Here is a 14,719-nt window from a genome sequence, read left to right as displayed (position 1 = left end):
AAGGCTACAACCACCTCTGCAAGAGAGGGCTAAAACAACCATGATGGGGAGACTCTCCTAAGGAAAAAACAGCATATATACAATGAGGCTAAATCAAGAGATGGGAGGAGGGAAGAGCCACACAGGTGGACGGTAGTGCCATCTGAGCACACCCTAGACAATGGTGTAGAAAGGCCCAGGGCGCCAGAGTCGAAGGAAAGCCTCGCGGCGCTCCCGCATGTGGTCGGAGTTGCCCTGTAGTCCCTCAAGCTGTCCTCTGAGAGTATGGATCAGCTCTAGCCAAAAGTCACGAACAGTCTCTGCTAGTGGCACCGGGCGAGCCTCACAGATGCGGAAAAAGCGGGCCTGCCAGATGAACCAAAGTGTCAGGTCACTGATGAGCTCCCAACACTCCTCTCTCTCACTGCACCACTCCTGTGGAGTAAGCTCTGTAGCAGGTTGGAGTGTAGGTCGCCCCCCCTGTATCACTATCATCCTGCTGGTGGAAGATAGCTCAAACTGAAGTTCCGGGTCCGTGGGAGTGGACCAAGCCGCTGCCCCCCAAGTGTACTGTGGAACCGTGGAGAGAGTAGGCATCAGCCGAAGAACTTGTAGCCACACCTGCTGGGCCGAGGGACAGTCCCAAAGACAGTGACGCTGACTCTCCACCAAATGGTCACAGGCTGCACATGCGGCCGAGAGACCACTATGCACTAGCCATTTCCCTATTGTTGTAGCTCTGTGTGCGACCAGCCACTGAAACAAGGTGACGCGCCTCGGCTGTCTGGAGTCCCATAGCCTCTCTGAAAAGGCTACCAAGAACTCGACTGTGAGACCCTCCTCTTGCTAATGACGTACTGATGCAGGGCGGGCCTCTCTTTGTGCTGCAAGTATATGGCGTCCAAGCCGAACAGTGTATTGAAAGAAAGGGACTCCTTGGTGGTCTGCAGAAGAGAAGGGGCCCCTCCATAGCCACTCACCAGGGTCCCACTATCTCGTGCCAGTGGACAGCACTCCCAAGCCCATAGCCTCCAGTGTCCAGTCTCAAGAGCTGTTGGGTCAGGGTCTATGACGCAAGTCCTCCCACAAATGCCCACTACTCGGATCCTCTGGAAACAGCACTCTACTATCTGCGGGGCCTCTACTGCAACTCGCTGAAGTCGTCCCCCACCCTGAAGCTTGAAGAAAAGGGCTGGGAGAGTCTCTGAGCAGGCCCTGACTGAGATGAGAACCTCCAGTCGTGTGAAGGCTCTCATCCACCGGGGTGCTACTGGCTCGAGAGGCGTGAGCCACTCAGCTGGAACTGACTCTGAGATGTCCTGACACATGCTCTGCACCCCTCTCATGCCCTGTAGCTGGAAACCCTGCACCTCCTCTGACAAACCTGTGAACTCTAGCCAGTCACCTAGAGAGCGCGTTGGACCTGCTGCCATGGGACCCCAGGAAACATGAGGCCGACTACCAACCAAGTGGCCTCTCTGAGTGCTAACCATGGGGTTCTGGACGAGGGGCTGCCGTAGGCGCTCCTCTGTGCACGGCGTCTATCTCTGCTCCAGGCCACGCCGTAAGAGCTCCCAAGATCGAAGCAAACTCACAGTGAAGCGGTCCTCCAGTCACCTGCTCAAACCAACTCTGCGCATCTTTGTAAAGATCCATCTGGTCGAAGGTTGCCAAGGGCCTCCTGACTGAGGCACCCTGGCACGAAGCCTCTGCAGCAAGAACTCCTTCCAGGGCTCCTCACCTGGAAGAAGTCCTCTGACTATGAACTTCCCAAGAAGGGCTCTGCTCTGCTGTGCTGGATCAATGATCCCAAGCCCTCCCTGAGAACAAGGAAGCGTGATGACCTGCCAAGCCACCTTGGCTCGAGCTATCTGAGTGTCACGTCCTGACCAAAGGAAGTTCCTGATCAGCCTCTCTACCTGGCTGATACAAGAACTCGAGAAGATCCAGCAGGAAGTGATGTACCACATAGTCGCCAACAACACTTGGTTGGCAACTACTACTTTACCAGCCAGAGAAAGTCGTGCTGAGCTCCAATGTAACAACTTTCTCTTGACAGACAGGAGAAGGGGAGAAATCTGCTGCTCGGGAGACAAGTCCAAACCAACCTGACAACCCAAGTACCGAACTGCAGTCCCTGGGGGAATCCACCTGAAACCCTCTCCTGGCATCCAATCTGGCACAGGAGCACTACAAACCGAGAAAGCCACTGTCTTTCTCCAGTTGATCAATGCGCCCGATGCACAACAGAAGGTCTCCAAAGCCTGCTCACACCTGTGAAGATTGGCCTCCTGGCCATCTAAGTACAAGGCTGAGTCATTAGCAAACTGAGCGTCCGGTAGCTCATCTCCCTGAATAGGGAGGTCTAAGCCCCGTAGACCAACCTGCTGTGACACCAAAAATCTGCTCATCGCCTCCGCATAGAACAGAAAGAGAAAGGGGGCAAGAGGACAGCCCTGTTTGACCGAGCGTGTAAGCGTGAAGCGACCACCTCTACCTCCTGCCAAAAGCACCTGACTGTGAGCCTGTTTGTACAAGGCTGACACCCCTCTGATCCAAGCATCTGAGAAGCCAATCCTGCGTAGAGTGCCCTCTAGAAAGTCCCAGTCAACTCTGTCGTATGCCTTCTCAAAATCGAGAAGAAGAATCACGAGGTCCTCACCACGGAACCGTGCCAGGGCAGAAGCCTCCAAGAAAGTAAAGATGTTGTCATGGATACTGCGTTCCTTGACAAAACCTGTCTGAGTCCCATGTATAGGGCTCTCCAAAAGTGGCTGAATCCTCAAACTCAGAGCCTTGGCAAGAATTTTGTAGGCTGAGTTGAGGATGGTGATGGGGCGCCACTGTTGAATCTCATCCAAGGAGCCACTCCTTGGGAATGAGGTAGATCAGGCCCTCACTCATGCTGTCAGACATCACTCGTGGGTGCAAAATGTACTGAAAAGCACTACAGAGATCTGGGCCAAGCAGGTCCCAGTACTCCAAGAAAAAGCTGGGAGTCAACCCATCCTCACCTGGACAGCTACCACGGGGGAGGGCCCTAAGAGACGTGTGCAGCTCCTCAAGCTGAAGTGGCATCTCTAACCTCTGACGCATCTCCTCAGTCACAAGACATGGCATCTGTGCCCAAACCTGCCCCCTGCATGCATCCTGCCGCTCTGACTGGGGCTCAACAGACAGTAACTCACGGTAGAAGTCAGTAGCAACTGCACGCATATCCTCGGGCTCACAAGCAACTGACCCATCGGGCCTCCTCAACTGATTGACCTTGGCATGCGAGTGCCGAGGTCCCACTGTCTCAAAAATTAACAACAGTCACTCTGTCACCCACCTGAGTCCACTGAGATGCCTGTCGGTGGAAAGCAAACTCATGACGCCTCTCCTCTGTTCTAGCAAGCTCCTGTTGAGCCTGCTGTAACTGCTCCTCCAACCATGGACTGCCTGGATGCTGCTCTTGCATCCTCTATAGTGAAGCAATACCCCGTCTGAGACGCTGCTCCGCCTCTCTCGCTGCAGCCCGACGAGCCAGAGACTCCTAAAGAAAAAAATGGCTAATCTGAGCTAAGCCTGAGGCCATTCTGTCTGCAGGAGAATCCTGTCTGTCCATGCTCTCTGTCTAGAGAGCCTCTACCCTCTCTCTGATTGCCGAGTCCAACAAGACCCTCTCTGGGATGCGGAGCACTGTGCTCCCACTCCTCTGCCTGTCTGCCACTGTGAGGATCACTGGTGCATGGTCCGAGGAGGTCCCTGCCAGGATGCCTCTGATTCTCCCAAATCACTGAAGTGGTCACTAGTGTAGAAGCGATCTATCCGCGATAGATTCACTCCTTCCACTCTGTGGTTCGATCTAGAGAAGGCAAGACTGTCTGGGGGCCTCACAAAACCAGAGTGCTGCCATGTATCCGAGACCCTCAAAGTCATACACAACCTCTCCCAAGCTGCCAACTCAACTCCATGCACAGTAGCATGGCTGCCACCAATCCTGTCAGAAGGGTCCTCCAACATGTTGAAGTCCCCTCCTATGCATCAATGATCTGCTTGCGGCAAAGACTCAACAATCTGTGACCAAAACTCTGCACGAGCACTCGCCACATTGGGCGCACAGATGTTCAGGAAACCCATAAGGCCACCCTGAACCTGCATAGTAATCCACTGAGCCCTGCCTGGCACAATAATCCCTTTGCCCACAATGGCCTGCTACAATGAGTCCGCAGTAGTCATACATACCCCACCCTGGATGCCTCTAGGTCCAAAAGCAGCCGACCAAAAGGTATCATATCGTCCACGCAAAATCTGACCACATCGCCGAATGCGGCTCTCACACAGATGGTGCTCCTGAAGCATAAGGAGATCAATCTCTCCTCCCACAAGGCAACGCTGAAGCTCCTGACGCAATCGGCCCCGCTGATGCTGAAACTGGGGCCCACGTAGTCCCAGCACGTTCCATGAGACGATCCTCATGGGGAGCAAGAGAGAACAAATGCTGCCGCAGTAGCTAGACGGGCTATCTTCGAGGCTGGCTTGGATGGGGAGTAATCCGCATCCGAGCGTCCTTTAGATAGGCGTGACTGCAGTGAATGCCTAGCCCAAGCCCAAGTAGAGCGAGCCGTGCGTAAAGCAACCTCCTCTGTCCTGGAGTCCTCATGAATGTATACATAGCATGGCAAACACTGCGTATCAGCAAAGAAGTACACCACAATGTGCCTACATCTTGCTGAGTTTGGGGGTGTCACCGCAAACTTGGCTAATGGCCACAAAGTCTGCAGCATGTCTCTAACTCCAAGTCTCCCATGTGGTGAGAGAACTCTAGGACCTGTGTATGCAACCATCCCTACACTGAGTCGAGGGTCCACTCTGTCTCGACCGTGCCACAGAGGGGGAAGGAGAAACCAACTGCGGAGTCCAAGGCCTCTGTCTCCCTAGCGGCAAGGAACAAAGCATGGACCCTGAAGTAGGCTGCCTCATGGTCTGCTGAAGGATCGCCGAGAAAACGAGTGAAGCCGTAGTCAAAGAAGTCCCAGCGGCGCCGGATGTCAATGCTCGTCAGACCACGAGGGATAGCTGCAAGGGAAGATGTCTGTATCTGCAGAGGGGGCCGTAAAAAAGGTTGACCCTCTCTCGCTAGGTGACTCGTGGCAAAGGCGCTGCCAAGAGATCTCCTAGCCGCCGGAGAAGGCCCTGCCCCCTGGGTCGGCTGTGGAACTGGAGTAGGAGGGGGGGGAGAAGGAGCGGGTGAGAGCGGTGGAGAAGAGGGGCGGGATGGGGCAACAGAGGTAGAGGGGCGAGGTGGAGAGGCAACGGGAGCAGAAGGCGGGGGGGAGGATGAGGAAGAGGGGGGGAACTCTGGGGGGGGGGGGGGGGGGGGGGAGAGGTTGTTGAGGGTGAAGCGGAGGTGGGGGTTGGAGCAGGGATCTCCTCCTGCTCAAGAGGACCAAAGCGGTTCCCCGTGGGAACCCACTGCTGCTGAGGAGGCGCCTGAGGGCCACTCTGAGTGCCAGGCTGACGCTGTGGCCCCTGTCGTCGTCTACCACGGGCGTGCTGCCACCCCTCCTCCGCTGGAGCCCCAAGCTCGGAGGGTGGCTCTGCATGTGGGCGCTGTCGTTGACTGTGGTTGCGGGCCAGCCCTAACAGGCTGGGGCCGAGGCTGTGGTGGTCGCGGCCTCCTCCGTGGACAGGCCTTCGCTAGATGGCCCATCTGTTGACAAATGAAGCACTGGTTCGGAAGGCCCGAGTACTCCACACTCTGTCTAAACCAGCCCCCCACTCACCCGAGGCAAACGGATAATCTTCGGGAGCGTGTGGGTGTCTCTGACCAAAACTCGAACTGAGGGAATGCCAGCCGCCTTGGCAGCTACTGATGCTGCCGTATGAGGTGTCTCCAGGACAGTCCCAATGGATGAGCCGATCCTGGATAGAAGTGGTAAGTACTCCCTCCGTAAACCCCGGAAAGCAGACCGAGATGGGGATGTCTGCCTCCTCTACTAGAACATCCGAAGCCGGGTCGAAACCATCTCTCCACTGTCGAAAGTGGGCACGGGATGCTCGGATGGCCAGTGGACTCATAGCTATGACCTTGGATGCCATCTCGGAGGTCTCAAACTCGATCTGATAGTAACCCCGTCCGAGGATCTGTACATCCAAGATCTTGCCCACCTCTGCGAGAAGGCGGGCCTGGAGAAGGTCTCGCAGCTCTCCTCTGCTAGGTCGGGTGTCGAGAATCTTGCAGATGACCGAAGTCGCCTGCAAACGCTCTACCTCTGCGGCAAGGCTCGCTTGCTCTGTCGGCGAGAGAGCCAAGTCGAATGGTGGGCTCAGCGGGGTCGGGCTTCGGGGGCTTCGGGCGAGTCCCTCTGTGGCGAAGCTGGAGCCTCCATCTGTGTCTACTGCTGTGTCGGAGAAAGAGTGGGTAAAGCAGTTTTTCTGCAAAGGGACCCCAGCAAGCACTGTCGAAGAACCAGCACTGCCAAAGCCAATCGACAGAAGAACCACGGCGTGAGAGGAAAAAACAGTACGAAATGAGCCACGTGCTGGGGGGGGGGGGGTTTAGTGAATGAAGAGGGGTGGGGGAGGGCGGGACAGGGAGCGTAGCGAGGCGAGGGTGAGGGCAGCGAAACAAAAGGGGGGGCAGCGGGCAGCGGGGGCTGAGGGCTGGCGGGCAGGGGCAGGGGCAGCACAGTGGGCAGCGGGGGCTGAGGGCGGGCGGCAGGGGGAGGTGCAGGGCAGCGCAGTGGGCAGCGGGAGCGGGGGCTGAGGGTGGGTGCAAGAGGAGGGGCAGGCGACAGGGGGGGGTAGCGCTAGGGAGTGCAGGTGTGAGGGGGGGGAGCTGCAGCAGCAGCGAGCCAGTCATGCACCCAATTCCATTGATCACCTGACAGAGAGTTTTTCTTATGTAGATAAACTCTGTTTTTTGTCCTCTCTCTCTCTTGCAATTGCATAAAAAAGTAAAAGACCAAAAGCTGCCGCAAAACTGCTGCCTGTCCGTGAAATGCACCGCAAATCCCGGAGGTCTGTACATGCTGCCACGTGTCAGCAGGGTGTCCATACTGTAAGCCAGCCCGTAATTTCCGGGACTGCTGCCATGTGGGTGTGTGTGAGTACTAGGCAGCCACGTCACCCCTTTTCTGCGGGCAGTGTATGTGTGTTCCGGGTAGCCACGTCACCAATTTGTGACAATTGATATCTTCATCAAACTTCTACTACATCCGACATTATCCCTTCATGGCAGCTCCCTTGGATTGGTTTGCCGTGTAGGAGCTAGGAGGGGGTGTTACAGTTACATCTTTTGTCCAGTGGTGGCTTTAGTATCTCCCAAGAGCAGTTTAGGAAGTGAGGGTTGTCTTGTGGTTGTGCCCGGTTGTAATTGAGGTAGATGTACCTTCACAATTACGCATTGTGCCCACTCAGAAGGTTGGGATAAGGTGGGACCCTTGTTCCTAGGGTTAGAAGCTCTATGCCTTGCCGGGGACTAGATTTGATCCCTTGGGCCAGTTTATCATAAGTTGAGATGATGTGGTATATTTATATGGTACCTTTATTATTTGTTTGTTGGGATGAGAGTCGGTAAAATCTTGGATTCATCGTATCATTTTGCATATACAGCGAGCGTTTTGGGTATACTATTCTAGCATTTTCTGTCTCCTCTAGCATTTTGGACAGCGATTTGTCTCTCTCTCTCTCTGTAGCGCTCCACTCTCCTCGTCACAGGAACGGCAGCTCGGGGTCTCCATATAGTTTGGACATGATGGTGGTTCTAACTTCTGAAGCCATGAAATCACAGACTGAATAGACTTTTAGCACTTCAATAACAACTGAACTAAAAGAGAGAGAGAGAGAGAGAGAGAGAGAGAGAGAGAGTGGCGGAATTCCACCCCAGAGAGTATTGGTTCCAAACCAGGGCGCCCCTTTCGGTATTTCTTTATATTGCTTAAACTCAGTACAATGCCGATACTCCACCCTTTGCACCTTTTTACTGAAGCGTGTCAGAGAATGAGCCCTCTGCACATATTTAAAGGCCTTGGCCCAAGAAAAGCAGTTAAATGAAAAGCTTCAAACTCAAAAGCATCTGGTCCAAAAAGCATCTTGCGAAAAAGGTGCCAGCACAAAACAGGGAATTCCGTACACCACCATGTCAAGACATGCCAACTCAAAACGCGGAAATTCATAAAGTGCCACGTCAGCATGAAATCCGGAAATCCGTACAGGCTGCCACATCAGCATGCGAGCGCAAAATTCGGGGTTCGTACTGGCTGCCATGTCATCAGTTTTTTCACGCTTGTATTTTCTTGTGGGATCGGCTTCTAGTTTCTTGGGCCCCATCGGACAGGGTCCCAAAAGTTGGTACAAACTTCTTTTGCTGCTGCTTCTTAGGCCTCTCAGCCGGGATCTGCAGGTTGGCTCCATTCTTCCGTGGCTTGACCCGTCAGCAATTTGTGACACTCCTGCTCCCCCTGGCCCTTCTGCAGCGTTTGCTTGTAGGTGTTGCACTCGAGGCCCGTACGGTGGGCGGTTGACACACGGAGGACGATACTACGGAGATCTGTTGCGGTAGATCCAAGAACTAGTGCTTGCCAGGTCTCTTGAGGAGGTTTGCTCGCGGTAGTAGGCTTGATCATAATGATTCACCTGATAGTCCCTACTTATAGATCCACTAGTATACTAACATTTCAAATGTGCACACATTTAGAACGAAATATAATCTCATCAAATATAAATGGGAATAGCCAATTTTAGAAACAAATTAATACTTAAGTCCTTAATATCACTAAACCATAGTGAGACTCGGCTCGTTGTGCTTTTCTTTAAGAGTGAATGTGGGCTACGGACGAGGGGGGAGCCTAGGCAAGCAGTACATGCAAGGAAAGGGTCAGGCAGAAGCCGTGGCAGAGGACAGCTTCCATAGGGACAATGAGTTCCATGAATGAGAAGACCTTTTTGTTATAAAACTGCTTTCCTACTTATACAATACCTATGCAGGGACTTGGTGGATGGGTGAGAAGATTTTGAAAATGGAAAATCAGTGCAGGTCATATCAAACTGGACAAAATATAATTGTTTTTTATTGTCCAGGACGTCTGTTGACGATGTTTTTCTGGATTGGGAGGGTTTTAGGTGGGAAGTTGGTGTGATCAAGAATGGGGGGCAAATTTTAGATTTTGGATTGTCTGTTCGAACTTTGCACCTCCTGATCAATCAGATCCTGTTTTGAGTGATCATCGTTTGTCTCTCTATTGATAGAGATATATTTAAGGGTGACCTGATGTTGGATGAAGGTAAACAATTGTTGAAAACCCAGATTAGGACGGCCAAGTAGCTTTGCGTTGTCCGTAACTAGACATATGAGTAATTCCTGAGATTGTTGTTGTTTCTGCTTTTATTAGGCAAAGTGAGGATGCAGGTGTAACAGCAGTGTTGTACAAATCGGGTAAGAGGAAGGCCCTTGAAGACCTGGGCTATTTCATTGTGGGCAATGTGGGCGACCAGTGGAGTGATCTTTCGGGATACTCAGTGGGAAGCCGGGTGTTCAAATTGCCAAATCCCATGTACTATGTTGCATGATAATTCACCTCAAGTACCATATAGCCACATTGCATCATTTCTAGAGCCACTACATTCTGCCATCATTTCAGCAATTTCATTTGGTACGCTCCAAAGAGTGCAATTATTTCGTGTACACATTCGACCTGTCATTGATTGGAAATTTGCAATCAAGGGACCGTTGTAATTGACTTCTTTGTTTATATTGCAAATTGTATTGCTTATCCCTTTGAACATGGCAAAAACTTTAAGGCGTCTTTATACATTGCTTAATTCGTGTAAGTTGCACAATTGTATGTTGGGTGCAGAGGTCCCAAAATGCCAGGGTCTTCTTTTTGGGAGATATCACAATCAGTTTTCGGTGGAAACTACATATATGCTCGGGATGTGAACTTACAAGAAACCATATATATCATGTGCATTCAAATAGTATTAAAAAAAGCCTTGTACTTACATAGTGTGAGGCGATAAAATGACCCCTTTTTCTTATTGAACTTGCAGTTTTTTAACAATTTGAAAAACCTCTCTAAGTGAACTGATTTAAAATAACATAAACTTTATGAATTAAAACACCCTACATGCACATTATACACTAATTTTTTTTGAGATGCACCCCTCGAGCATATATGTTGAAAATTTTTCTATGGCAACAATAATGTTTGTGTGAAATTCTCACAATAAAGATTGGTCAAGGAGTAGTAAGAATATTGCAAGCCAAACACATTAAGCTATGGAAAGAGTTGCAACCTTTCGTCTCCTTTCGACTCCGTGTTTGGTAGTACCTCTACGTTAGGACTCAATGACAAGGATATCAGCCAAGGAGCTCACATCAACGGCTAAAATGTGAGCTTAGGGATTACAAGTTGTTTGAATAAAAGGAGACATAAACTTCTATTGTTTTGAATCATAAAGGGTGATCCACCTTGTAACAAGCCAAGGCATGAGATAGGTTTCTTCCACCTCTTGACATTGAAGCACAAGAGCTACTGAACATCTAATTCACCACCTCCCCTTATTGCTGTAACTCTACTGTTGTTGGTTCCATGTAACTTTCTTTCAAATTGTGAATTCCTTTCTTATAGACTTTGCCTCTAACCTGTTGATAAATGTCTAATAAAGACCACCACTAAAATATCAAATTTGAAAGCATCTCAAAATTCCTTATCTTGAACCATATGCCAATTGAGAAGGACTTCCTGATTGATTTAAAAAAAATCCTTGTACCATGAGGTTGACTCCTTGATCTACAACATACATAAGAATTTTTGGAACTTCTAACTTTTGGATATATTTGAAAAACTTTCAATGGCCATCATACTAGAGAGTCAATGGAGTCCTCAATCTGGGAGAAAACGGTATAACATTTCGAGGAGTTAGAGGCCTTATACACACACACACACACACCCACACCCACACCCACATCACTATCAGTCTGTTACAGATTATTGACTTAGCTTACACTTTAAAACATCTATCTCAAAGTGATTAACTATTTTTATTTAGACCTAAGCCTATGCACTGAAGAACCTCCCATTAAAGACTCAAATACTCCCTTTGGGGCTACTAACTTTTTTTCCACCATGTTGAGGATGGTCTGCCATTAAACACTACAATGGGGATTGTTGGTTGAAATACTGTAGCCTCCCTCTGACGATAACTCCCTCTCTGCACCATTTAGAATTGAAGATAGTAAAGCAGTTGTCACACATTCCTTTGGGGACTAAACCTCTGATTATACTTTTGGGTTGAAATCAATTTAAAAAAAAAAACTCATTACGCTAACTAAGTTTGTAGCTCTCTTGGTGGCTTTGTTAAAACCCCAACCATTACCACCCTTGCTTTGGCACAACAGCTAGTGGAACCTAGCTCTAAGGTAGTTCCCCCAATAATAAGGCATGAATAACCTTTAAAGCATTTTTTAGAGGGTTGATGACCTTGCCACGATCAAGTACATTGCCTTTATTGATGGTTCTCCTCCCGAGTGGGCTGGGTCCTACAGGCAATTTAATTTGCACGCTCTTCAAGCATGGGACTTCCATTTGCTGATTCCAGAGTGGTATTTCCTTTGTCTTTCTCTTTCTCTTTCCTTCCCATGTCTCTGCTATCTACCCCTAATACCTGGTTTGTGTACCTGATTATCTTGGTCCCTGAACCGATTTGTAAGCGATGTATGGGAAATACTCTGCTCACAAATTCGTTGGCATGACCTCTGTGTGCCTCTATAAATAGAGGTGAGGGAAGCTCTTCCCCTCACTTAGCCTTGGCATGCGTTATGTTTGTGTTTTGGAAAGATAGCTGAGAGACGATTGTGCATGCTTCAGTGGTGTTGTACTGCTAATTGTGGCGTGGTTTCCCTTCCTAAAGATCCACAAAATGGAGATGGTTGAACAAAACCATCCATCGCAGGTTGGTGTCATACCTCTGTTGAATACAATCAGCTTGTTTTTTTCTTTCTGAACTGACTGCAACAAGGAATTTTTTTTTATAACTATGTTGGGTTTCTAGTTTTCTAGTACTATTGTTAGAGTTATTTAACATATGAATAGTGTTGTTGAATACAATCCGACAGTAATAAAGTTTTCATAACTTGTTTTAATCTACCGATCACTAGTTTACTATGGTAATTCAAAGTTTTTATATATAAGAAAAGAGAAAAGATGCTCTTGTGGTTGGTGAGTTTATGGGGACTGCTTGAGCAATATGTGCTTCTTCCCCTTGATCTCTTCACAATAAGGTTTCAGTTGTTTTACGATGCGTAGGTTTACTCGTCTAAATTTCTAGCATAAATGGACTATTTGTTGTAAAACTTCTGAGACAGTGATAGTGGTAAGCCGAATGTTGGAAAATATTTGTGTATATATATTCTTACTTGGGGATTTGGTTGTTACATTTGGGTATGCTGAAAAGTTTTTTCGATACTATTACCTTTTAAAATATTAGGCCTATACTAGAAATGTAGAGCTTTTATACTTGGTAATGTTGTTTAGGCAATTTTTTATCACAAACGTGGCTTTGGGGTTTAAAATTGGGAGTCTCATCTCAAACACAGTTCTTCGATAGAGCATACTTTTACTAGACTACTGATACTTTCTCACTCCCATCCAATAAACGGAGGGCTACTTATCTACCTGGCTTGTAATGCTGAATGATTTAACTTCTGAATTAGATTTCTATGGCTATTTATTTCTATTACTTATGATTAAATTATTGGTGAAAAATTTTTAGTTAGGTACTAGTGCTTTTCGTGAGTACTAGGCACTTTCATGATATTTAATGCACGATAGGCTTGCAAATGCTCGGTTAAAAAAAAGAGAGAGATTTAACTGTAAAAACCTTAAAACCATAGACTCTTAAGCGGTTTTAATCATATCTTGTTGCTAGCTTGACTTTATCTATTATGATGATACTATTGGAATTGTTGCTCAATTATACCATACTTTTGAAACAGATCTATGTAGAAAAGGTAGCCAAAGGGCTTTAAATTTCTTTAAAAAGCTATAGTACTACTTTCAGTTTTGGTAAACACTAGAAAGTCTTTAGACATTCGGTTTTGCCAGGTTACATTGAGAATCTCCCACAGCTATAATGTCAACTCTGGCGATTATTGAACACTTGTCACCTTGCTAGCACTACTAATTTAAGAGATTATGACTTCGATACATCTCTTAAGATTTCATTGTAAAAATGAGATAGTGGTTTGGCCATAAAAACTTCATATCATAAATTTCTTTTTGGGACAAAGTTTGGGTAAAACACTTGGATGAGAAGGGGTAGTGGCCTTCTAATCAAAACTTAATCTAATCAAATAAATATGAATAAATTTCTTAAAAAATGGAGTAATTACTAACCTTGTTTATAACCTATGATCTCGTTTGGATCTGACGAAGTGATGACCTTCTGATCATAATGTAAAAAGAATTAAAAGGAAGAAAAAGAGAAACACTTTTTCACTCATTAAGGAGGAATAATGGCCTTCCAATATACAATGACACCTTCAATACTACTTGGATGGTAGGTTCAAGTTAAAAAGGTTTTAAGTAGGACATAGATAACAAATGATTGAGTTTTTTGCCACTTGTTAAACGTATTCAAGGCTAACAAATTTATTAACTTATTTATATGGATGCGGGTGAGGACTCTATCTTTACTTAGGATCTTTTTGTCTTAGCTGTTGTCTGTCATTGATGTACCTGACTTCTTTCACTCTACAATCAATTATTCCTGATTATCCTTTGTACAAAAACACTACACTAGAATGATACCTCATTCTCACTGTGATGTGCAAAAATGAATCAAAGACTGAGTCGTTTTTGTGCTACTCCTTGTCCCTTGTCTAAAGCCAAATGTCTTTTGAACTATTATGTTCTTTTGTGTATAAGTTTTAAAATAGCAACACACACATCCTAAACACAAGGTTCTCCCAGATTGTTGGAAGACTAGGACACTGGCTTTAAAAATTTGTAGGGCTATAGAACTTTGGTCCACCCTCTATTTATAATTCCTATTTAGGTTGACTAGTGTTAGGTGTTCCATCTTAGGCTGTAGTTCTGGATTCCTGCTCACAGCTATCATAGTATTTAGACTTTGTCGGTTTTAGGTTTGCAGGTTAATCCGTGCTTACTTACCCTGGTTCTGATGATGTTTCACGTACACTTTAATGACAAGATGGTTGTTTGCATGAGAGTCATCCATGACCCATTGAAACATGCAAAGATAATGGAACGAATTACACAATACTTAAAGGATCACGCCCCTAAAAAAGCCAAGCTGCCTAGAACTAGACCTTTTCTTGCTAGAAAAGAAAAAAACAAAGTGATCTCTTATCCAAAATAAACACAATCTAATCTTTCAAACTTTTGTTGCAGGCCTTATCCCTCTCCCAAGGTCTTGAGTTGGCTTCAGAACCTCTTTTTGTGGCTAGCTGTTCTTTGATGTATAAGCAACTTGGATGCATCACAACTTATCTATGATTGTGCCCTAGTAGCAGAAAAAAAGTCATCTATCCTACATATGATTTCCTTCAATGATTGGGTCAAAATGTTGGCTACTCTGGACAAAGATATTGATGATGGGGTGACTATGATTTCTCAATATATCTCCTAACTACCTATATTAGATGTATAATACAATCAAGATCTTGCTCAATTTTCTTTCTCTCGTGCTGACTTTGCCAATTTTCTCAAAAAATTGTGTGGCCTTAATCCTG

General features: G+C 47.3%; 1 protein-coding gene across 1 annotated transcript in view; it reads left to right on the top strand.

Annotated features, from left to right (window-relative positions):
- LOC147455184 (acid phosphatase 1-like) overlaps positions 1 to 9,770 on the top strand; it is a 78,898-nt gene extending 69,128 nt beyond the window's left edge. The window contains exon 3 of the mRNA XM_086514016.1: positions 9,357 to 9,770. Within this exon, the coding sequence (XP_086370142.1) occupies positions 9,357 to 9,534 (178 nt within the window). The 3' untranslated portion in view covers positions 9,535 to 9,770. The remainder of the gene's footprint in view (positions 1 to 9,356) is intronic.
- The last annotated feature ends 4,949 nt before the right edge of the window (positions 9,771 to 14,719 follow it).

This window comes from Adiantum capillus-veneris, chromosome 6 (assembly GCF_014529385.1).
Source record: "Adiantum capillus-veneris isolate H3 chromosome 6, ASM1452938v2, whole genome shotgun sequence".
NCBI lineage: Eukaryota > Viridiplantae > Streptophyta > Polypodiopsida > Polypodiales > Pteridaceae > Adiantum > Adiantum capillus-veneris.
Note: the sequence above shows the minus strand (reverse complement) of the source record. Positions and strands in the feature narration are given on the sequence as shown.